General features: G+C 34.6%; 1 protein-coding gene across 1 annotated transcript in view; it reads right to left on the bottom strand.

Annotated features, from left to right (window-relative positions):
- Nucleotides 1-3,904: 3,904 nt before the first annotated feature.
- The window catches only part of LOC128555040 (uncharacterized), a 38,739-nt gene continuing 16,419 nt past the window's right edge, over nt 3,905-26,224 (bottom strand). Inside the window, exons 2-3 of the mRNA XM_053536393.1 lie at nt 4,457-5,037; nt 3,905-4,126 (exon numbers count right to left, since the gene is read on the bottom strand). Of these exons, the coding sequence (XP_053392368.1) occupies nt 4,053-4,126; nt 4,457-5,030 (648 nt within the window). The 5' untranslated portion in view covers nt 5,031-5,037 and the 3' untranslated portion in view covers nt 3,905-4,052. The remainder of the gene's footprint in view (nt 4,127-4,456; nt 5,038-26,224) is intronic.

The following is a 26,224-nucleotide window of genomic DNA, read 5'->3' on the forward strand; positions in this document are numbered from 1 at the left end:
ATCTTTCTAATGTTAAAATATGATATAAAAACATCTGACATGTTAAATTGGTTCACTTTAATCATGGTCAAATATTTCCAAAAAAATAAGCAGACAGACCTACACATTTTATTTTGTCATATTATAGACTATTGTTTATTTATGACTGTGACAAGTTTCATTACAATTTACAGCGTAGAAAAAATTCTATTTGCGAAAATGTTATAAAAGTTGTGATTTTCCCATAGACTTCCATAATGAAAAATGTGAGGTCCAAATTTTTCAAATCAGTTTTGTAAAAAAGCAAGCAACCTATCACGACCCTATCTTTTTTATTTGCCGAATTTTTATATACTGAAGTTTCGAAAAATCAGGGTTTAATGAAACTATCATTGTAGAAAAAAATTCGATCCGAAAATGCAGAGCTACCTTAATCCCATAAAAATTTCGTCGTAAATTATTCTGTTTGTGTGTAGTGAATATAGCAATGCAGTGAGGCGGGGATATCATATTGCATAATATACGTCAGAGAGATATACATTTCAGACGTAAAAACGACATACACAACAGTAAGCACGCAGTGTCATTGCGGGAAACAATGCGCATAAGTTATTCAACAAGGCAGTCTGAAAGACAGCTATATCCCTCGCCAATGTGACAGATAGTTAAAGGGTTTATGGTATTGGGTGGAACCATTAAACAATTGATGTTACCTTGACCTTAAGCTGGGAGGGGTGAATTTTGAATTCTGCACATTGTCTTGATAAATGAAATATAATGAAATATTACAGCCAAGTCATATTAAAATCCTTCAAGAGGTTTAGGAGATGCAGAGCAGACACATAAAATGGAAGGCTCAAACCTTTGCCCTTGAGTTGTGACCTTGACTTTGAGCCAACAAGGCTGACTCATGAGTTCTGCACACCGTCTTGATGAGGTGGTGAGGTGATTAATTGACCCAAGTTTCATGAAAATCCGCCTAGGGGTTTAGGAGATACAGAGCGGACCCAAAATTGAAAGCTCAAACATTTGACCTTAAGTGCGACCTTGACCTTAAGCCGACATGGCTGACTCGTAAGTTCCGCACATCAACTTGATAAGGTGATTATTTGATCCAAGTTTCTTGAAATTCCTTCAAGGGGTTAAGGTGATACAGATTTGACATGAAATGGAAAGCTCAAATATTTAACCCAGAGTTGTGACCTTGACCTTGAGCTAACATGGTTGACTTATAGGTTTTGCACGTCGTATTGATGAGGTGATTGTTTGATCCAAGTTTCATGAAAATCCTTCAAAGGGTTTAGAAGATACAGAGCGAACACAAAATGTAAGGCCCAAACCTTTAACCTTGACTTGTGACCTTGAGTTAAGCCGACATAGCTGATTCATAAATTCTGCACATTGTCTTGATACGTTGATCATTTGACCAAAATTTCAGATAATCCTTTAATGGATTTAGGAGATCTAGAGCGGACACAAAATTGAAGGCTCTAACATTTGACCTTGAGTTGTGACCTTGACCTTGAGTCAACATGGCTGACACATAAGTTCTGCATATGCTTTTGATGAGGTGAACATTTGAAGAAGATTATCCTTCAAGGGGTTTAGGAGATACAGAGCTGGCATGAAATGGAATGCTCAATCATTTGACCTTGAGTTGTGAACTTAGCCTTAAGCCGACATGGCTGACTCATGGGTTCTGCACATTGTCTTAATAACGTGAGTATTTTACCCAAGTTTCATGATTATACTCTAAGGTGTTTAGGAGATACAGAGCGGACACGAAATGGAAGGCTCAAACCTTTGACCTAGAGTTGTGACCTTGACTCCGAGCCGACATGACTGACTCATGGGTTCTGCACATTACCTTGATGAGGTGATCATTTGACGCAAGTTTCATGATAATCCTTCATGTTGTTTAGAAGATACAGAGCGGACATAAAATGTTACGGACAGACGGAAGGACGGACGGACGGACGAAGACCATTCCTATAACCCCAACCATTTGTGGCGGGGGATTAAAAAAAGTCTTCAAGGGGTAAAAAGATATATAACTGAAAAGAGAGACCTTTTGTCATTTGATATTAACGTTATACTTTGACCTTAAACCGAATTAAATGGGAGTTGCTTTCTGCACGATTTGATTATTTTACTAAATTAACTAAAAGGTTTTGTTATTAAAAACAAAAGAAGAAGAAGAGGCTATCATAAACACGTGACTGATGACGTCAAACACGTGGTAAATTTTAAGCTACAACATAGACATTTACTTAGACTTAAGCGTTCTTGAGTTATCATCCGGAAACCGTTTAACTGTTCTGGGTCACTGTGACCTTGACCTTTGACCTACTGATCTCAAAATCAATAGGAGTTATCTGCTGCTTATGATCAATCGCCCTGTCAACTATCATGATCCTAGGTCCAAACAATCTTGAGTTATCATCCGGGAACGGATTGGTCTACATACCGACCGACCGACATCTGCATAACAATATACCCCTCCTTCTTTGAAGTGGGGGATAAAAATGCGAAACTGTCTACTGCCACTCAACAAAAAATTTTTAAAAAAATCTGCCCGTAGGAATTTTTTGCCTATATACATAAAGGCAACTGTCCCATTTCCCTTTAAATGTACAACTATGAAGGTTTAAACAATACACAACTGATAAGCGCAGATAACTCAAGTCATCTATTGTTCTGGGTGTAAAATAAGTATAGATCTACTATAAATCATTCTCTAACTACGACAATAGCATTTTAATTATGTATAACTTATTGGGGTTCTAAAGATGGTCAAGTTGTTTGTAACATATTCAACTTGTTTGGGTTTAAGGAAACTGTTCTGTGTATTTTTTATTAATGCAAAACAATGCATACTTGGTTTTTACTGAAATTCTAATGTTAAATTCCATCGCATAATGAAAAAAAAGTCTTAATGTGTATAGATCTACTGTAGCAACCGACAAAAAAGATCTAGAAATAAAAGGAAGCTTTGCGTGACGTTTACATTTCACTTAGCCAATCAACGATTGCTATCTTTCACAAATTTTATACCTGGATTGGGTTCTATATTCCATTTGATTTATCGATAAGCTGCTTCAAAACGAATATATACAGGTAATGCGTCGCTCTCGCGTAGGAATACATTTTTTAAATTCTGTAATTACAACATTTTAACAGAGAATTTTACTTGGGCGATTTCTATTGTAAAAATAATATAATTTCAAATCCATTTCCAGCTGATATCACAAATGCCTACCGCTGCTTTCTTTTTGTTAACCAAGGACTACTTTCTTCATGCGCATTTGGCGGTTCAGATGTAAAGACTTTCACCGAGTGTCTTCATATTTAGCCTAACTAAAGCAAGCGACTCTGACGAGTCCCTTGCTAAGAATTTGTAACAAGTAGCTCACAATTAGTTCCCACAGGAATACCAATAACGTGTCGGAAAACAATATTCCAAAACCTGAAAACAATGTTGTTTAATAGAAAAGGAGATGGTCTTACAACTCTTTTGAAATATTGATGTCAGATTTTATGCTTACTTGTAATTTAAACAAATTTTACTTTCATTATCATTTATATATATCTCTCTCTCTCTCCATCCCAACTGTGACCTCATTAAACCACTAAACCTTAAATCGGAAAATTTCAGCCTGATTTCCATCTTTGATCGATTTTCATTTACCACAATGAACATTTTGTGAGAAGATGCCATAGTGTACTAAACATACTTGGGGCTATACTTGAATAGGTTTGATTATGTATATGTTCTATGTTATGCGTGAGTATGTATATTCAAATAGTTTCCACAAATAGAATTCATGCTGATATATTTCTAAAACTTTCGGCAATATTTAAGGGAACTGTAAGGAAAGTTATCAAGGGAAAGCTTCTATTCTTATTGCGAGTTATTTTGTATTTGTTAAGTCGTTGAGGTCATAACTCCTTTAACTGACAAAGATCATGTATATTAACACTGAAATAAGGGTAAGTGCAGTACAACCCTTACGCAGGTAACGGAAACCACAGGGTCACTTTGTAAAACATATTTTCTCATGTAAAGTTAAATATTAAATACAATGATTATCACTTACATGCTCCTCTATGTAGATTTTCAGTTGGTCTATCACTATTTCCGGCTCATCTGAAGAAAAATACTCAGGTAAGCTATAAGTATTTCTACAAGCATCATCCGTCCATAAAGCTTTCTATGTTTTAAAACGACACCTTCTAAATGTGAAGAGTGCATTGTCTTAAAAACGTTGAATGAAAAATTTTATGACACATCTTGGTGAAGCTAAGGAAATAAACACATCATAAAACCACAATACAAATCAGTCTGTAGAGCAGAGGTCACAACTATGTACAAAAACAGTAACGGCATAAATGTTTTACCTTTACAGATATTTCAAAGTTATGTACCTGGCATGGAACGATTTGAAAGATACTTCGTATCAAAAATGCATACACTTACCTTGAACTTGATACACATAGACGTCGGACACAGTCATCTTTCCTCCATTGATGGCTATGGGATCGGCATCGTTTGCATTGCTTTTGTATACGCTTCCTATGTTTGTTTTTCCATTCAATTCAAAAACATTGTTCTTTAATTTTATTTCATCCCAAATCAACTTTTTCATAAACGTTGTTGCAAACGTAAGTAAATCATGACTTGCAAAACGGCCTCCACCGAAAGTTGGACCATTGTTTCGATGGCAGTATATTGCCCATTGATGATTTTCCGGTGCTATTTCAAATATCCTCATTGGATGTCTATCGTTGTCTTCTTTATAAAAAAGAAATGCATTCTTGTCGCTTTTAAAAGAGCCATTTTCGGATGTCCAGGACTGACTTGTGTAACCACCAAACATGATATTTTGAGTCCCGATAAGTATCGTGACAGTTGGACCTTTTGCATCGCAAAGCTTGTGAAACACACGTGGACTGCATCCATGTTTACTTGCACTGTAGAGTAAGTTAAACGATCTGCGGCATTTATCCTTTTCCACGATCTGTTTTTCAATGTCGCGTAAGAAACGCGTCATAGTCGTCCTGAAAATTCAAATATAAGCTTTACAAAACGGTATTTACTGCATAGTTAAGCTTATAAGTCATTCAATCTTGCACTGTTTAGTAGAGACAAGTCATGAACAAAAACTGAGTGAAGGTTATGTCAAATAGAAATCTGGATATGGAACACTGACTTTTCACACCTCTTGTCATTGGCAGACAACTCATATCAAGAATATTTAAAGCAACTTTCTTTTTAAATCGTCATATTTCGCTCAGTTTTTAATAAAATTTTAAGATTTTTGTGATTTAAGTGTTTTTTGTCAATATCTTTCTATTTATAGTAACAAAAGCATGTTTGCTCTCAAGATTATTCATGCACAACGACTTCCGTTATTTTGATAAGAATGCTCTTAGAAGTTACATTTTTAATTAAACCTGACAAAATTGTTATATAATTTATTTTCATAGGAATGCAAAATATATTTCAGTAAAGAAGACAAAAAATAATCATTGTGGTTTATATACAGCTATCGATTTTTCTGTTTTTATCAAAATTACCGTAAAATGTGTGTAAAATAATATTCGTTTTCAATGCAAAACCCTAAAGAAATCCCTTTTTACACTTCTGTGACATTTTCCGCGATCGAATATATCATTTTTCTAAAAAAATCAGTTAACGCAATTAAAAGAGAGGTTATCGGTACATGAAATAGACTGTGCATATTTGTCGCATTACTTTGATAAATGTGTTATTATATTGGTAAGTAACGAATATCCAGGCACTTACGTATTAGTATTAAAAGATTCGTGGTCACAAAAAGAATAACTGTGGAATCATTCATAGAAAAATACAAACATTATTATAACTTTCATGTTTTCACAAAGGTTTACTAGTCTAGTTGCAGTTAATAAATCTATCTCATAAAATGTTGAGCGATTCACCATTAAATAAATTGCACATTCTAATATAGCTGGATTTGGTTGCCAGTTAAACAAAGAAGAAAGTAATCAACTGTATATTTAAGAAATAATCAATAATATAATGGGGGCGTTGCTGGAGTGATATAATAAAACGCATCAGAACGACAAACAATGATTTTATATAGAAGCAAAACACTTTATGAAATATATTATTTCGATTCTAACACGTTACGATGACCTTTAAGTACATCCTTGACGTCATCCATCAAATACTCGTATTTGCCATTCTATTTTTAATTTATTCTCTTGCGCGACTGTATACCGTCTAACGCTTTGACGTAATAATTGTGACGTCAGGAAAATGTATTGTTGAAGAAATAATATATCTCATTTAGTGATTTGTCGCTAATAAATCACTGTTTGGAGTTAAGATGAGAAGGAATTGTATCACGAGAGCGCAGCCCGAAAGATATAATAATACGCATCTGAATGACAAACAATGGTTTTATTCAAGAGCAAATCACTAAATGAGATATATTATTTTGATTCTAATACGTTAACAAGGGCTTTAGAGTACACTTTTAACGGCATTCATTAAATATTTGTCCGTTTTCAATTGGTTTCTTTTGCAGCGCGCCGCTATTCCGTTTGGCGAAATAATTTTGACGTCAGAACAGTGAATTGATGTAAAATAATTCAGATTTCAGCCTTCTTTGTTTAATAGAAAAATGAGTCGAATCGTATTAGAATGTATAATAATAAACAATATTTAGCTAGAAAAATGAATTGGGTCGTGTTAGAATCTGCGATAAACAACAGCTGACGCGTGATCGGAAAGAGATCATCATGAAGTCCACTTGACATCGAATGGTCGCATGATGTCCGGTTTATTACTACTTGGATGAATAAAACCCAGCAAAATTTTATCAAAACGATTCAATTACCTTGTAGGAATAAAAATAAATAAGGCATTCGAGTGGTTTTTCCCCTGATTTATCACGGTTCAGAGAACAGATGGGCAGGAATTGACCAAAATGTTTTTAATATACATGTATCTTACTAAAATGCGATATTTTTAGCAGTATGATTTATATAAAGACAAGGGTGTAATATTTTAAGTGAAATGTATCTACAAATCTAACAAAGCTGTTTTACTCTTTGTATCTAACTATAAGCCAACACAGATTGTGACAGAATATGTTTCTTTTTTTCTGAGCTGATTTTTATTTACACTATGTTCATGGACCTTTGGGATTATATGTCAATAGTAACTCTGTAAGACTTTTTCATGCTTTGTGTGACTACATCATGTTCTTATGTCAATTTTCTTTCAATCTAAAAATATTTATTTGTCAGATATAAACACAGTTTGATTAACTTAAGAAATTAATCGCGACGTAGTACTGTTCACTTGAGTACTTTTTACGTGTTTTAAGTGTTTAGGGGTGCGTATTTCAAACACACCTATGTAGTACATACCAAATGAAAACTGCTTAACCGCTATTTATATCATACAGTCAAATACATTTTTGTTTGGTCTTTCTTTAAAGTTGTTTACACTGATTCAGTTTTGCATTACTTTTACGTTTTATAACGATAAATTTTCAACTTACGGCTATTATCTGTACAAGCAAGCATCATTATGCAAGTGTGTTTTGACTAATGCTCAGTGTAATCTAAAAGAAAGACGACGCGGCGTATGTAAGCAATCGTAATCCAAACGTTGTGATATTTGAAGCTCTGTTTTTGAAAGCCAATTAACTTCGGTAGAACTATTTATTTCATTTCATTTGATCAAATGCAATCGTTTTAGAGCACTAAGTGGTGTAAAATGCTCATGTCCACTTTACATTTCCTTTCATAAAGAAATAGACTGTGGTTTAGTAGTTCACATTTGGGTGGTGTGAAACATATTGGCGTGTTTAGTTTATAGATGCCGGTAGTCTTCGCACGCACTTTAAACAAAAACCATGTATTTCATATCAAAATATAAATTTCTGAACCACGATGATGATAAATATGTATACTATATGTAACTATTACTTGAATATTCAGTCTAATTTTACATATTTTGGGAGTTATACTTCTCGGGAACCCTGCAGCAAACGTATTAATGTCGTGTCACAATGCAGTTTTCCCACTGGTCACAGCCGGTAGCATACACATTTACCATACTGCAATTGTCCCGCCTTTACGTAACGTCATAGCAATGGTACATAGATTTATCAGTTATAAAGCAGAAGCAATTTTAACTTATACTAATGAGATTCTAAGCCTGTAATGTACAGTCGAAACTCGGTATCTCGAATTTCAAGGGACCATGCTTTTTATTTCGAGATAACCGAAATTCGAGTTATGAGGAGGCATGTATATGGACGAATGATGAAAAAAGTTGGTTAAGTTACGAAAAAAAGTTACGATTTGATAAAAAATAAAAACTGTTTCCTCGATACCGTGTATACGCTCTCGGCACTCTACGTGTACACGATTCTGTACAGCTGTTAATTTCTTCGACTTAAGCGGAATTTCGAGGTAAGCGAGTTTGAGATACCGAGTTTCGACTGTATATATACTGAACAGCAAAAGAAACTATCCAGTTTTACAGCTTGGATATTTTCTTATTTAAAAACTTTAATTTATAAATCACTTGCATTTTTCATATCACATTACACTTGAAGAACTTCACGTGTAAAATTTTTAAAAATCAATCAACCGTGAAGTCTGTCTTTGTGAAATTTTATTGTCATTGCAAATATTGATAATTGGCTAACTCGAAAAACAGCATAAAGTTTAAAAATATTGTTGGTTGCACCGCACGACTGAATCAAATTTAGCGCGAGCGCCCAATTCGGATGTTACAATGCAACTGACGTGCAGAAGATATAGCCCTTCGAACGGCTATTCTGGGACTATTGACTTCACGGTTGATTGGTTTTTAAAAATCTATCACGTGAAGATCTTCAAGTGTAATTTTGGTATGAAGAAACAATTCAAATTTGAAAAATTCTTTTTTTATTTCAAAATATACTAGTTATATACATCTGGATAGTTTCTTTTGCTGTTCAGTATAGTTACAAATTGACAGTCACATATATTAGGCCAAGACTTAACATTTTATTGAATAACTGTAGCAATATGTACAGAAATAGGTGCATTTAGTGAAATTTAAATTACATTTTGTGTTTACAGCGTAAGATAGTTCAGTCAAAACCTAAAATTTGACCCACTTTAGAAAATTCCTTGACGCCTTCATTCTAGTTCATCTTTTACAAACACATGATGAATAAATTACATTGGAAAGAGGTTTTTTACTTTAGCCAGGGCATATTCTTTGTTTTTTAATACTTTTAGTCGATATTTTTTCTACTTCCTGTGTGCAGTAGGATTGAAATAAAAGCTTTCTGCTCATTTAAGCAATGTCGCCAAGTATACTGAGACAAATAATATCTCTGTTGATAGCACTGGAGTACATATGTGCGCCAAAACTACATGCAGTATTATGAAAGAGGGTTCATTATAATTGCGGAAGGACATTTTCAATAGCATAAGCACAGAATGCATTCATCCCGGTCATATTTATTACTGTCGCCTAAAACAGTTCTTACCTACCGTAACAATATCTAATATATCAACAAAGTATTTTGAAAAAGGTATACATGTGACAAAAGTGACACAAACTGTCGTCAAATGATATGACTTTATTAAATTAACACCCTAGTTACTATCTGATAAGTAAATATTTCTGATATTATTGTTTCCCGTTAATTTTTATTTTGTCGCGATTTAAAATCTCTCCTCCGTAACGGGGATTTCTTCAAATGTACGTGATAACAATGGTGTTTTCCATCTGTGTCTGTATCATTTACCTTGATTGCATCAGTAAGAAGGCTTGTTTTCAGTATATGCCATCAAGGTATCGAACAGTTATCAAATATTGAAATAATTGTATCTCTTCCGTAACGTATCACTTCCGTAACATAACATCTTAGCTGTTCTAACTGCCTACTTAAATGCGGAAAGCACAATAAAGTTTTTCTCATGCGTCACTCCAATGAAGCAGAGGCTGATCTGCAAAGGCTTTTAAGTGTAATTTTAAATTATTTGTGGAACAGTATTTCAAGTAAATGAGATAAGTTCATAGTTATATACAAAAAAAAAAGCATTATACTACATTATTTTTATGAGATTATGTTTTAAGGTGTTTGAATGTGTTTTCTCTGCTTTTCCAATTTGGTTTGAACGTAAAACTATACATACGATATAGCGCTGAAATAAATATGCCTCTTTAAACATGTCCGTTACGGAGGCGATAACGTGTTCATAAATTCTAGTGCGACATTCAAATTTCATACATGAACATTTGGCCAAAGAGATATGTCAAAACGGACTCAGAATCAAGAAATATATATTTTTTCTGACTATTTTATCTGAAGAAAAGTGATATAGAACTTGATTTTCCCACAATACCGTTATGGAGGTGAGATAGTTTGTCTGACTGCATTGAACTTGTTCTTGTTTATTCACTGCACCCAATATGATCTGGTTCCAGTAATGTTCTCGTCATTATGTAATATTTAATATCTTACTAACTTTTTTAAAAAGAAATGTGACTTCGGCGACCACATGTTTTATTCTGTTACCGAGAAGATATTATGTTACGGAGGTTATATAGAAATTTTGTTATATATTTTGTTGAAATAAGGTATTCTTAGACTTGTTTATTGTAATTAGGTTTGTCTGAATTTCCTTTTCTGACAAAAATGTGACTATTTTTATTCCATGTGCATAGAAGATGTAGTGGCACATATGACTTACAATGATTTGAACGGGCTTAATCAAACCGAGTCTGCTATTATTCTAGTTGACTGCATTCTTTGTTTTCAAAGAATCTTTACAGAATTTATTATCCAGTAGAAAGTGTTGTATGTTGAACGTCCGAAACATCGATGTGACAGAATGAAAAACAGAAAATGTTAGTGAGCAAACGTTAATAATATTATTTAGTGAGTTGGAAGTGTTCAGAGAATGGTAGACAAACACACTAATATCAGAAAAGTAACCGAAAAATTCAAATTTAACTGTTGCTTTCAAATCACAGAAATTTGTGTGCGAGGAGACACATCTGGATGGCTGCGTAATTTAAGACATGGCTCCTGATAAAGTTCTGATTAATTTTCTTCCTGGATCTTGAAAATATTGAAACAAATGCAAAGTCCCATTCGTCAAAGATGTAAAATGAATAAAAGAAATCAGACGTATACAAAATAGCTGATTATTTAGAAAAGACGGGAACATCAAGAAATGTTCGATGTTCTTTGACGGAGATCGTAGATGGATAGAAAGCCTGCATCATGAGAGGGCTTTATCATTTGAACTTTATCTAAAGAGTCCTGACATTTTATATTATGCTCATTAATCTTTTACACACAGATGTTTGATTATAGGCTTAACTATACATGTAACACAATTTCCATAACGCATTATCACTTCCGTTACTGGATGCTCCAATATTTGCTGTATATACAGATTTTGTATAAATGCCACACATGCTAGTTTAGTTTAGTTGCTGTTTAGTCTTTTGCAGGTTATTGTTTGAAAATGTACTGTTTCAATGGCTGTCTCTTTAATGAAATGTATTGGTTTTTTTTATTTATGTTAGGTGACAGGTTTCTAATACTTAAGCACTGGCGGAACTGTAAAATGTCAATTTATTGTGTTGTGTTTTAATCAGTTCTTTAAAGCATTTGATAAAGTTCCAAAACCATGTTCCCATGGTAGAAAAAACAACAACAATATATTCTTTAGGCTTATGTTCTCATTTCGTTGTAAATTTTATCACTTCCGTAACGGAGTTGTATGTTTTTAGAATCGCCATTCCAGCACTGTAATATACGTAGCACATCCGCAAGTTTTTGTGTGGTGTTAAGGACATTCTAAATTGACAGAGGGTTGCCAATTTTCTTCTATACGATGCTCAATTTAATAATTATAACGAGTGTAAATATTCAAATTTTTGTTTTAAGAAATACAGCTTAAAATTGTCAGTCATATACCTTTATTCTCTCTCGGTACTGACGGTAGAAAATGTCATATTGATTGGATTGTGTGTCTGAGTGTTTATCAATTATAGTACATTAAAGTGTTTCTTTTGAATAAGTAATTGCGTCATTGTTTAATTTCTTAATGTCCAAAAATATAGATGGTCACTAAAATCTACCCTCCGTAACATGAGTAAATGCACATATGTATCAACATTCGATATTGTTTAAACGCTATCAATGTTGTGGTAGAAAATATTCAGAGACAACCAGGAGATGTTGGACTTTTAAATAATACAAATTAAGAACTGTTATTTAACATTCACATTTTTAAGATTTTTCTAATTGTAAGTGGGTCGTATTTTTGGTTTCGGCTGAGTTATTCATCTATGTTTTTGAAACTATGCTGAGAAGAGATTAACAGAATAAGTTTGCAGATGAAGTTGTAAAAACACATTTATTCAGGAATGGCCTAAATTGTCCACCTGAAAACTTGTAGTATAACTGTATATTGCCTGTATTTCAAGAATGATTTTCATGAAGTTTTTGTGAGTGAAAAAAGTAGGTCGCTAGGTCGTGGTGGGTCTTTTGAAAGGGGCACCACAAAATATCAGTATTCTTTTATGTTTCCATGATGGTAATTACACATGCTTTGCATGAAGAAAATGAGAAATAACAAGTATATAGTTACAAATTGACAGTCACATATATTAGGCCAAGACAATGTGTGTAATGTCTTAACATTTTATTGAATAACTGTAGCAATATGTACAGAATTAGGTGCATTTAGTGAAATTTAAATTACATTTTGTTTATACAGTGTAAGATAGTTATTCATCTATGTTTTTGAAACTATGCTGAGAAGAGATTTACTGAATAAGTTTGCAGATGAAGTTGTAAAAACACATTTATTCAGGAATGGCCTAAATTGTCCACCTGAAAACTTGTAGTATAACTGTATATTAACTGTATTTCAAGAATGATTTTCATGAAGTTTTTGTAAGTGAAAAAAGTAGGTCACTAGGTCGTGGTGGGTCTTAACTATTTGTTTACACTTCAACCATGTGAAAGTAAAGGCATGTACTATCACGAGACTCCCCTGTATTTTGAACCTCATGGTGAATAAACTGAAATTACTTTAAAGTATGGTGTCTCCGTTGAGCCTGTTATCTGTTAATTTCAGAGATCATACTTTAAAGAAATGGTTATGACATTATGCATGTGTACGAATATTTCAAAGTCTACTTTACATAAACGAAGATAGAAAACAAGTGTGCACTCGGCAAATAGCAAGTCTATTATTTTCAGGTGTATACTAGACAAAGAACACGTGATCCTTAGTTTCGTAGAGAGTCTTAGTTCTGGACCATAGACCGGCACCAGTCGTTAGAGTAATATTAAAAGTAAAGCACTAGGCCTTTAAATCAATCCTCTTTGATAGCACTTTCTGGAAAAATTTACAATATCTCTTATCTCCAACTCTATTGAGATAAGCCGCAGTAAAAGAAGGCCACAGAAATAGGAAAAGAGAATTTTGTATTGGGCCTGTTGACATATATTTTCTTTTAATAGAATGGGAATGTATGTTTAATCTCAACAGACTATGTAAGTCTATACTGAACCGCTGCTTCCACTGTCAACACCGCAGTAATGTAAAGTCAGTATCCATTTCTATGCCGGGATTGCAATACACATTTATTATCAATCTATAAAAGTGTGAAAAAATATCATTATTTAACGAAGAGCCAAAAAGTTACTTTTGAGATATTTCTGATTATAATCATCAGGTTTTTTGCGCGAAAACTTCAATTGATTGCATTGTTTGTTTCGTTGTTATCTACAATTGTATACAAGTTGTATTACCTCCTAACATATCTGGCTCTACATTTGTTTCTGCGATTTATTCTCACTGTGTTTTTAAACATCCTGCATAATTGATTAATTGTCATATTGTATAAAACATCGATAAATCAAACTTGGTTAGTTTACGACGCATGAAACATATAATAAGGAATCACTGTACACATCTTGTCCCGGACCAGTATGCGGAAATACAGTTGCCCAATGTTTCAAGATTGTCTAAAATATTTGCATATATGTCGTGATATAGCAAATATGTCGATTGTTTATAAACTTTATAAATATACAATTACGTATGTGTGAGAAAGTTACGTTAATTAATTTCGGTAGTTACCGCAGAAAGTGCCGAACATTCCATTTCCACCGAATTTTCCGTGTGATGAGCAGCGCGTAAGTACATAAATTCCAGTACAATAAATCAAACCTTTCTTAAACTTGCACAATCATTGAAACGAATTTTGGATCGTTGCTAAATCTGGTTCACAAGGAGTCTTACAATTTTAGGTAGTTTTGTACACCATACATACAAAAAATCTTGTTCACACATTGCACTACTTTTATGTATGCTGAAATACTTATATATGCTGAAAAATTCGTTTTAATACATGCAGTGGTCAGATTTGAAAACAGATTTTTTAATAAGGTTAGTTCTATTCATTAAGACAATTCTCCTATGCATTATTTAAAACTTTGACCTAACCTTTGCCATTCATGAAATTTTAATAAAGTAATTATAAAGGGTTTATAAATGTAACCGAAAATTTGGAAAATTACAGGTTTAACATCTGCTTTGTTCATTTCCCAATTTCAGTTTTACTTTTTATACAGCTACTTTTAGTTGAGGTTTTGCAAACTGAGCTGTTTTTGTGCTATGCAACAACTGCATTTAAACGGTTTGGTTCATTATATTTTCACACCACAAATTCAAGATGGCGGAAGTACCTTAAATGACTCCAATATAATATAATATGAGTTAGATACTTAAATAAATACAGTCGAAACTCGATATCTCGAATTTCATGTGACCGTGCTTTTTATTTCGAGATAACCGAAATTCGAGTTATGAGAAGGGACGTATGGACGAAATGATGAAAAATAATTGGTTTAGTTACGAGAAGTTTTAATAAAAAATAAAGGCTGTTTCCGTGATGCTGTGTATATGCTGTCGGCACTATACACGTACACGATTCCGTAGAGTTTAATTGTGTTTACCAAAGTTTTCATTTTCTTGAAGAATGAAAATGATACTAACCTCAAACGTTTCTCTCCCGGAGGATTGACAGCATTTCGATCTGACATTTTGAACGAATGATACATTGTGTGTGTGTTGAGGTTGTTTACCCTCGCCACCGGTTAAAAACCATATGGGCGAGCATAGCTACAATTAATTAACAATACTTTATATGCTACATGTAGAGTGTGTACCATAATTCACAGTCCAAAGTAAGTTAAAGTAACCGCCAGTGGGCTGTGAATAAGATGGGAAATTAATCCCATACATTTACTTTAAAAACTACAGTTAGAAGAAAATAGACTGTCTTATTTGTGTGTCATCATTTATATGTATTAGGCCTCTGTTATGTACCTCATATAGTGTATCAAGGCATTTTGCTTTCCCCATTTTAAACTATATTATTTATTAAAACTTATCTTTTATTTAAAAACTATATTTAAGAGCTGACAGAGACAACAAAGTCCTAAATTCCCTAAAAAACTTTGGTTTGTTTACATTTTTCAGCCGAACCACGCTTTTGGTAGGCCAGCGCTGATTGGCTTAGACCTCATTGCCTCCTTTGTCGTGATTGGCTGACTGGATGTTGTTTACAAATCAAGTAGGTCAATCCGATTTTTATGAAAATCCAGAAAAACCGAACTGAGCCACCTGATTGTTGCTGAAGATGGAAAATAATCATTTTTAATACTTAATAAAATAATTTTGAATAGCTATTTACCATTTTTAAAATGTTATCTCTGTCATTTTACCTATATTCAATTTTCATGCTTGTATGTTGTCTGGACCTTATTATTACTGAGTTTTGCTGATGACCATATATGAATAACAATGTTGCCAGATATCACATTGAGATTCTAACCCCTCAGAGAAATTCTGAGTTGTACAATAATGCCCCATTTTGCTATCAGTAATATCTGTGTTACCTGATATGTGGTGCGGCTATCTTGATGAACATATATAAGATAGTCCCACTCTTGTATGGGCTCAAGGTGACTTATGCTCCATATTATTTACAATGAGCCCATTATTGCAGTAAACTGCTAAAATTATATATGCTAAAAGAGAAAAGATATTTATATACAATATGGAGTCTTTTAACATATCAGGCAACATGTAGCTTCCAACCTCCCATATAAACAATATTGGTCATCAGACTAAAACATTTAAGACAATCCTCTCATGTGACCCTATTTAAAATGTGACTAATAAAAACAATCAAATGTATGAAAGACACCGCTTCACGGCTTACTTATTAGGGCCACTGTTAAAATAACAGACTATATAAAATAATTACATATGAAATATATACAAGTTAAATATAAGGGTCACATGATATGGCAACAATTAAAATTATACAATTTTAATATAAACATTCGTGTACACCATGGCGTCTGTACTGACTTACAAGGATACAAGTCATCAAACAACAAACACAGTTTTAGTTAATTATTGTTTTTTCTTCTATTTGTTTACTCTTGTCTTTCTCTCCTTAACTGCATCAGCTATTAGTAAATATAGCTGAATTCATATCTTAGCAGTTATCAGAGTTCTCTGGGGTGACCGGTTATAGATAGATATAATATGTCTCGACTATTCCTTCTAGTAATTCACTTTTCCGGTGCGGCCAGTCTCCTGTATTTATTTTGTTTTTATATTTATTAATCCTAATTCTCCCTACTTATATTGTTGAACTAAGATGTTCTAAAAATTAACCGAAGTTACTAAATATAGCGCAGACATAACCCAGACACCACGTGACCCTAATGGAATGTGAGGCTCCAATTAGGTTGTTTTGAGGTATCCTGCAGGATGTAATACGTTGTTCTATCAACATTTCTGTCAGGATTTGTAGAAAATTTCAATACACAATAATACTTATACCTTTACACATGTTCAGATCACATTTAGTCTATTATGTTTATCTATTATATAGGTGTTATTTTATCAAATATGATTAAAATCTATTACATATTAAGGGAAATACGGCCATTTCATGAATTTTTATATATGTATAGAAAACGATTGCTAAGCAACCATTTTTTGATGTTTTTTATTCAAGCTTTCAGAAACTACTCTTTAAATGTTACATTTGAAGTTCATTATATAATATTTTTTCCCACTAGTTTTTTTAACGTTTTTTTAGGGGGGAGGAAAACATGGTAAATTTAGAGAATTCTGAGAAAACGTTTTTTCTAAATAATTTTTTTAAAAGTTAGGTTTTTTTTAACGAAATTTTCATATTTTGTCCTTTATATATATGCGCATCTGATGTTGTCAACCATTCATATCAAACCCATTCCCAAAAAATTTCCGACGTCAAAAACCAAAAATCTACTTTTGAAAAAAAGCCATTTTCACCCATCCTTATTTTCTTTCTAAAAGATTTATTTTTTAATATTTTTAGATTCTGTTTTTTTTGTATTTGGTCGTTCAAACATATATCTAAATAACTGTGAATTAGGATAATTTCCTATCGTCCCTTTCTATGTATAATGTGGATCTCAAAGTCACCATCTTATCTGGGACTGTCATATACTATATTATTACTATTTTTATTATTTTTATATATAAACTAGCATTTTATCATATACTTATCTCTATTATATCCTTATTTATGTATTATTAATTAACATATAGCTTTATTACTACTACTTCTAATCATTTTTTCTTAAAATATGTGTTTTTAACATGAATTATCCTCAATTTTACTATATTACTCCACTTTTTTTTTTTTTTCTTATTCAATATATAATCTATCTACCATACCAGACAACAATGCATATATTGTATTAGAGAAGCTGTAGCAGACACAGATATATATAAATCTGCTGTCAGTATGTAACCAAAGATGCTGTTAGTATAAACTGACAACCTAACTGTTTATTTGCTGCTAGTATGTATTTTGGTTTCCGGTTGATATCCAGCTTATGGCAAGCCAATTGTCCAATAATTACGTGAACCCTAGTTCACGGTCGAAAAACTAGGATTAACGATCGATAAACTAGGTTTTTCGAACGTAAAACTAGGTTTTTCGAATACTAACCTATATTTTCGAGCGAAAACATAGGATAACGCCGTGAACCATAGTTCACGCTCGTAAATGTAGATTCACGATTGTAAACCCCAGTTCACGGTCGTAAACATAGGTTCACGTTCGTAAACTATGGTTTACGAGCGTGAACCGGGGTTTACGAGCGTAAGCATAGGATAACGATCGTAAACAAAGGATAACGACCGAAACTCATAGTTCAATCGAGAAACCTAGTTTATCAAACGTAAACCATGGTTTACGGTCGATATATTAGGATTATAGAATCAACAATGAATTTCGGGCGTGAACATGGGTTTACGGCCATGAACCTATGTTTACGGACGTGAACCTATGTTTACGACCGTGAACCATAGTTTACGGACCTGAATCTATATTTTCGAGCGTGAAGCTATGTTTACGAACGTAAACTTGGGTTTACGAGCGTGAACTTAGGTTTACGTTCGATAAACCAGGTTTTTCAAACGTAAAACCAGGTTTTTCAAATACTAACCTATATTTTCGAGCGAAAACATAGGATAACATCGTAAACCATAGTTCACGCTCGTAAACGTAGGTTCACGTTCGTAAACCCAAGTTTACGGTCGTAAACATAGGATAACGACCGAAATTCATAGTTCAATCGAAAAACCCAGTTTATCGAACGTAAACCATGGTTTACGATTGATATACTAGGATTATGAAATCAACAATAAATTTCGGCCGTAAACCTATGTTTACGGTCGTGAACCTATATTTACGAGGGTAAACCTAGGTTTACGGCCATAAACTACAGTTTTACCTTCGTAAAACCGTGTTTATCGATTTGTAAGTATATGGCAAGCCAATTGTCCAATAATTACGTGAACCCCAGTTCACGGTCGAAAAACTAGGATTAACGATCGATAAACTAGGTTTTTCGAACGTAAAACTAGGTTTTTCGAATACTAACCTATATTTTCGAGCGAAAACATAGGATAACGCCGTGAACCATAGTTCACGCTCGTAAATGTAGATTCACGATTGTAAACCCCAGTTCACGGTCGTAAACATAGGTTCACGTTCGTAAACTATGGTTTACGAGCGTGAACCGGGGTTTACGAGCGTAAACATAGGATAACGATCGTAAACATAGGATAACGACCGAAACTCATAGTTCAATCGAGAAACCTAGTTTATCAAACGTAAACCATGGTTTACGGTCGATATATTAGGATTATAGAATCAACAATGAATTTCGGGCGTGAACATGGGTTTACGGCCATGAACCTATGTTTACGGACGTGAACCTATGTTTACGACCGTGAACCATAGTTTACGGACCTGAATCTATATTTTCGAGCGTGAACCTATGTTTACGAGCGTAAACTTGGGTTTACGAGCGTGAACTTAGGTTTACGTTCGATAAACCAGGTTTTTCAAATACTAACCTATTTTTTCGAGCGAAAACATAGGATAACGTCGTAAACCATAGTACACGCTCGTAAACGTAGGTTCACGTTCGTAAACCCAAGTTTACGGTCGTAAACATAGGATAACGACCGAAATTCTTAGTTCAATCGAGAAACCTAGTTTATCGAACGTAAACCTGGGTTCACGAGCGTGAACTATGGTTTACGCGCGGTATCTGATGTTTTCATTCGAAAATATAGGTTAGTATTTGAAAAACCTAGTTTTACGTTCGAAAAACCTAGTTTATCGATCGTTAATCCTAGTTTTTCGACCGTGAACTGGGGTTCACGTAATTATTGGACAATTGGCTTGCCATACCAGCTATGCAGAGGGATGTAAGACAGTTCACACGATCCTTACATATACCAGACATCAACCTTACTTTCTTATTATACATGAAATAGAAACAGCAGAATAAATGATACTACAAGCTTCTAGTTATGTTCTGATTCACATTTAAGTAGTTATACTAGTCTAATGATACTAGTATGATATATATTGTTGCAAGAAAACTTAATTATATTACTATTTCTAATGTCATACTAGTATGGTCACTGGTTGAAAACAACTTAGAATTTTTTGAAGATAATTATTACATCTGACAAAACTGACAAATCTATTTCATACTTCTTGTTGTTGTCAAGTATGAAACATTTTAATATTATAAAATCTGAATATTTCATTATACATCTTAATACCACTAATTAAGTCTTAATAGAAATAGATTGTTATTTCTGACAAATCTGACAAATATAACTTTATACATGATTATTTTGTCAAGTATATACAGTTGAAAATATCATAAAGAACTAGATTCAACATTACAAAAAGCAATTCTGATAGATCACTCAGCCAGATCTTTACTGTATATATAAGAGTATATCATTTTTATCTCATAAAGTGTTATATTTGTCATTCTATTGTCAAGTATGAGAAAATCAGTATAAGCCATATATTATTTTTGTTCTTAGTGTTTTAAATAAGGTAAGAAACACATGTGGGAAGCAGTAGACCATATTGATATTTATATTTAAATTTTTACTGTTAATCTACAATCTAGAATGAATTTTTCTTATGCTTTAAAAACAGCTATTCTATTAATTTTAGGTGGATCTAGTATATTTTTAAGTGTATAGTTAAGGCCACAGGATGAGAGTGTTTGTTTCAACACATCTCTGTTGTTACCAAATTCAATACAGTCCAATAATAAATGATTGGAATCATATTTCTCTCTACACTGGGCACAAACCGGTTCAATTTTCATGATATACTGCCCGGCATTGCCTGGCAGCAGGTTTGTACCTAGTCTCAGCCGTGTTATGACCTTATCTACTTTTTATCTTGTGAATAGTTATCTGGACGGCTGAGCCCCACTGAGGTCTTAATATGTTTAATTTTTGGTTCGCCTAGAGGCAATGATGCTTGCCATTTGGCAAGAATATAGGTTCGAATCCTGGAATATACCTCAGTGGGTGAGAGGTCAATATTTTTGGTTATGTTGTCTAATAACAGTCCCGCCTTGGCCGCCAAGTCCGCTCTCTCATTACCAGATATACCTATGTGTGCTGGACACCATACTATGGTGACCTCTAGACCTGCGTTTAGGCCCTCATTATGTAAATTAATAATTTCTGTCAGCAATTCTGGCCTCGACTGACTATTATTTGATTTCAGTGAGGTCAGTGAAGAGAGTGAATCTGAAAATATGGCCACTTTACTTGGTTTGTTGGCCAAAATCCAGCACATAGAGTTTTTGATGGCAAGGACTTCTGCTGTATAGATGGATGTATTGTTAGTTAACCTATCTATTTGTTCATAATTCTTTGATGGTACTACAACAGCAGAAGCTACCTTGCCTGATTTTGGACATTTTGATCCATCTGTGTATATGTGTAAATGACCTGAATATTTTTCAAAATAGATTTTTGTTTCTGTATTTGCGGATTGCGGCAAATCAGATTTATTCACTTTGTCTGTTAATGAAATATCTATATCTCCATGGCGGAACCAGGGAGGGCCTGTGTTCAGCAACTCTTACATCCTTTAAGCCACAGTTTTCAGCTAATTCCTGAGAATGAGCACCAAATGGGAGACTGTAGTTTTTGAATTTAGACCTAGCAAAATATCCTGTCCCTAATAAAGAGTGAACAGGGTTATTGGTTTTATAGGCCTTAATTCTGGTCCAATATTTTAATGTTTGTTCCATTCTTCTTAGTTTCCGGGGAGGTATTCCTGCCTCTACCTCAAGATCATGTGCAGGAGTGGAGCTGAGGGCACCCAGGGCCAGCCTCAGGGCAGTATTTTGTACTCTATCAAGCTTCTTGAGTAGAGTATTGCTAGCACCAGAATAGATTTGAGCATCATAATCTATTTTTGAACGTATGAGGGACTTGTAAAGTAGTAAAAGGCTATTTTTATCAGTCCCAAAATCTGTGCCTTTTAACATTCGCATAACATTTAAGTCCCTCTGGCACCGTTTGACCAAGTCTAATATGTGTTGCTCGAATGTGAGTTTTTTTATCCAATAATACTCCTAGAAACTTTAACAAATTTTATTGGTGTGCCGCCTAAATTAACGTTCAAAGTGTCCTGTGATTGATTTCCAAAAAGAATAGCTACTGTTTTAGTTTCTGAAATTTTGAATCCCCAGTTTTTAGCCCATCCCCATAGAGAGTCCAAACCTGCCTGTGCATCCTGGGCTAGTTTGACCACATTGGACCCTGATTTCCATGTTCCAGAATCATCTGCAAACTGGCTGATGACTATCCCAGAGTTTAAGAGAGTATCTGGGAGACCGTTGATTATAATGGAAAAGAGCAACGGTGAGAGGATCGAACCTTGAGGTGTTCCACGTTCAAGAGGTTCTTGATCCGAGAGTACCCCATCTACCCTAACAGAAATTTTCCTACCATCAAGGAAGGACCTTAAGTACTGGAAGCAGGCACCCGTGACACCATATTCTTTAAGCTTATATAATACACCAAAATGCCAGGTTAAATCAAAGGCTGCAGTTAGGTCCAAAAATATTGCTAGCACTGAACGTGATCTGTTTTTGGCATACATCACATCATGCTGCAAACGAGCAAGCTGGTCCAAAGTGCTTCTTCCCTTTCTAAAGCCAGATTGAAAGGGGTTTATGATATTTTTTGATTCTAGAAAATGACCCAAACGGGCCTTAACCATCCCCTCAAGCAATTTCCCTGAGTGGGAGCTAAGGCTTATTGGTCTGTATGATTTGGGATCGTTCTTATCTTTACCATTTTTGTGTAATGGTATCACGCATGCCTCCCTCCACACTGCTGGGTACACACCCCCCCTGCCACACCCTGTTATATAGTATCAACCATAACTCCAGTGCAGTATCGGGCAGGTGCTTGAACATTTGGTAGGACAGGATATCAAGCCCCGCCGCAGAATCACGCCTTTTATTAATGCATTCTTTTAATTCCTGAAGAGTAAATGGTAAGTTTAAAGGGGTATCATTTTCCCCCCGCTCATATATTATATTTCTGTGACGTGACTCAAAATCTGCCTGGTATTGAAGGGTTTCGGGTAACATACTTGAGACCTGTTTGTAGTGCGTCACCAGAAACTGAGCCTTTTCAAGGGGATTTTTACTATGTTATTCTTTAATTTTAATAGTGGTACAGGGTTGGAAGCTATCCCTTTAATTCTTTTAATTTTTTGCCAAAATATTTTTGCACTACATTTACTAGTTGAGACACTTTCACAGAATGCTTTCCAATTCTGTTTTTTAGCTTCCAAAATGACCTGTTTAGTTGTACTTCTGCCTGAGTCAAATTGTCAAGATTACCAGGACTAGGATTTCTTTTAAATTGATTTATTGCTTTTTTCCTTTCCTGTACCACATTTTTACAGGCATCATTCCACTACGGGACTGACCTGCCCCTTTTTGGTCCGGAGGTAGAGACAGGAATAGATTTCTCAGCCATGTCCAGTATCTTATTAGTTAAAATGGTGGTAAAGGTGTCAATGTCATCACAGTAGATATCCTCAGGTTCAATGCCTAAACATAACTGATGAAAAGTAGACCAGCCTGCCTTTTCATAATTGTATTTTGTCCCATATTTGTGTTCTATATTTTCTTGTATTTTTGCATTTAATGATATATATATAGGGAAGTGGTCTGAGCCCATATTATCATTAACTACTCCCCATGCCAATTGTGCCGAAATCTTGGGACTGGCCAAAGTGAGGTCTATACAGGAGAAAGTACCTCTACTTTTATCTAACCCTGTGGGGGTACCATCATTCATAATAACCAAATTCTGATTTTCTGCCCAGCTCCAAATATCCCTACCCCTCCTATTAGTATAGTTTGACCCCCAATTTTCATGATGAGCATGAAAGTCACCTGTTATCACACAGTCTTGTAGATTGTTATCTTGAATAAGATGATCTGTTATCCTATTCAGTGATTCCAGGTTATCTCCCCTTACATATAAATTAACCAGAAATAGGGGGGATCCTACAGTATATACTTTTATTAATTGAAATTCATAGACCACCTCCCCATCTTTGTCCCTGGGGCTGTCTACAGTGACCACCTCATAGTTAATGCCGTGCTTAATATATACTGCTAATCCCCCTGCTGCACCACCTCTACCAGTATTTGGCTTAGAATAATGCTTAAATTCCGAGTAGTAACCAGGAATAGTCCTAATACGGTTACTACTAAATTTTGTTTCCTGGATACATACAATATTAATGTGGGGGTTATTGTCTAAAAAATTTTTTAGTTCTGTATGTTTGACACTAGTCAAGCCCTGTATATTAAAGCTGATGAGTTCTAGAGACTTAGACATGGTTGATATTACCTCCCCCTACTTTGTTACTCAATACAGTTTTAATGAATGGAGACTTAATCAATTTACTAATTTGCTGTCTACCACATTTTAATTTTCTAGGGGTGCTAGGAATGTTACATCCCCCACCAATCATGGCCGTGCCCCGGGTAGATATTGCTCTATATATGTTTTTCTTTTAAATTTTTCTGTCTAGCACCTCATCCTTATTTGATCCTAAATCCAGACCACTGATTAATTTATTTTGAATAAAACAGTGTAATTTGTTATTTGCAGGTCTAGCTTTGCTTACTATAATATTCTTAATGATTTTAGTCAAATCGTCAATGGTTGCATGTTTTATTTTTTCCTGATGTTGTATCTTAAAATGGACAGACTTTTTTTGACCAGATTGAGGTGACGTTTGTGCAGACCTGTCAACTATTATAGACTCCATTTTTGTGGGGGTTTCTTCAATAGCCACCAATCCCGATATTGATAAATTACTATAATTATCTGATTTACCTTTGTTCTTATTTTCTGAAGGAGAGGTGCTAGAATTAAAGAGTGAAGTATGCAATGAAACTATTGAATCCTCATCTGTGACGTCGAACCCTCCGTCGTCACTGACAGTGACGTCCTTAGAGACCACAGAGGTTGAAGGAGAATCCCGCGCCTCACATTGTGGAATTTCACTATTTATTCCTATATTTTTATTTAGTATAATTTCTTTTGGAGTTGAAATTTCTGATATATTTGGTACATATTTATCTTTTGTACTTTTAGGTCCCATAGGGGTAGACGCTTTTTGCGAAGTATCATTTTTACTATCATAGATATTGTTTGATACAACTTCGGACTGGTTCGAATCCCTGGCCTCCGGGGACTCAGCCCTCCCCCGCACACATTCACTATATAAGTCATGTACTATTTGATTAGCCTGTAACGGGCGTGCTAACTGCTCCCCCTGTCTTTTTATCGGTGAACAGGGGTGGGGGGGGGAGGGGTAAGTCCCCGGATCCCGGGCTGGATTTTCTTGCTCAATCATGGCAAATTCTTCTGCCAGAATAGCCTCCGCTCTACCCCAGGAGACTTTCTTATTTTTTGAAATAGCAGTTATTGCAGTCGCTTTTGTGTATTGAACACAACCCCTGTAGGCTGCCGCATGATCATCTCCGCAGTTTATACATTTGATATACGGCGAACTACAGAAGTCGGTTCTATGTTGTCCGGAGCATCGGCAACAACGGGGAGGGGGGGGGTCTTTTACAACTACCCGCCATATGGCCAAAATCCTGGCAATTAAAACAGCGAGTTGGGGGTTGTACATATGTTTCCGTCATATAAACTATATTAGTGTCTTTTAGCCTAAGTTGTAGGGGACAAGCTCCACTAAATGTTATTTTGATAGCCCCAGAATCTTTTCCATGTTTAGTTTTTAACCGATGAGCTGAGTACAATATCTCCTCTAGATGTGTCAAATACTAGCTGTTTGACAAAATCTAAAACATTTTCTGAAACCGGTACCCCATGTATGACAATATCGAAGTCGGTATTGAAGACGGCAGTTGAATGTCACAATAAACCCCTCCAATGTTTACATTAGAGAGGTTTAAGGCCATATTCAGTGCCTCCGCACTTTTTAACTCTAACAGTAGACTACCAGACGCCAATGGTGTAACACGTGTAACATTACCAAGGTTTTTTCCTATTTCTAATGCAATCATCCTCAGATTTAAATTTTCAATGAGGTTCACTGTTTTACCCTTTAAAATACAAATATGCCTTGACACACTATACCGGACATGATGCTCTTCCTTCGGGTCTAGCGTAGAACCCACAATTCTTGAAATATCAAGAAAATGTCGGCCCGGGCCTTTCCGTGCTA

This window comes from Mercenaria mercenaria, unplaced genomic scaffold, assembly GCF_021730395.1.
Source record: "Mercenaria mercenaria strain notata unplaced genomic scaffold, MADL_Memer_1 contig_965, whole genome shotgun sequence".
Classification (NCBI taxonomy): domain Eukaryota; kingdom Metazoa; phylum Mollusca; class Bivalvia; order Venerida; family Veneridae; genus Mercenaria; species Mercenaria mercenaria.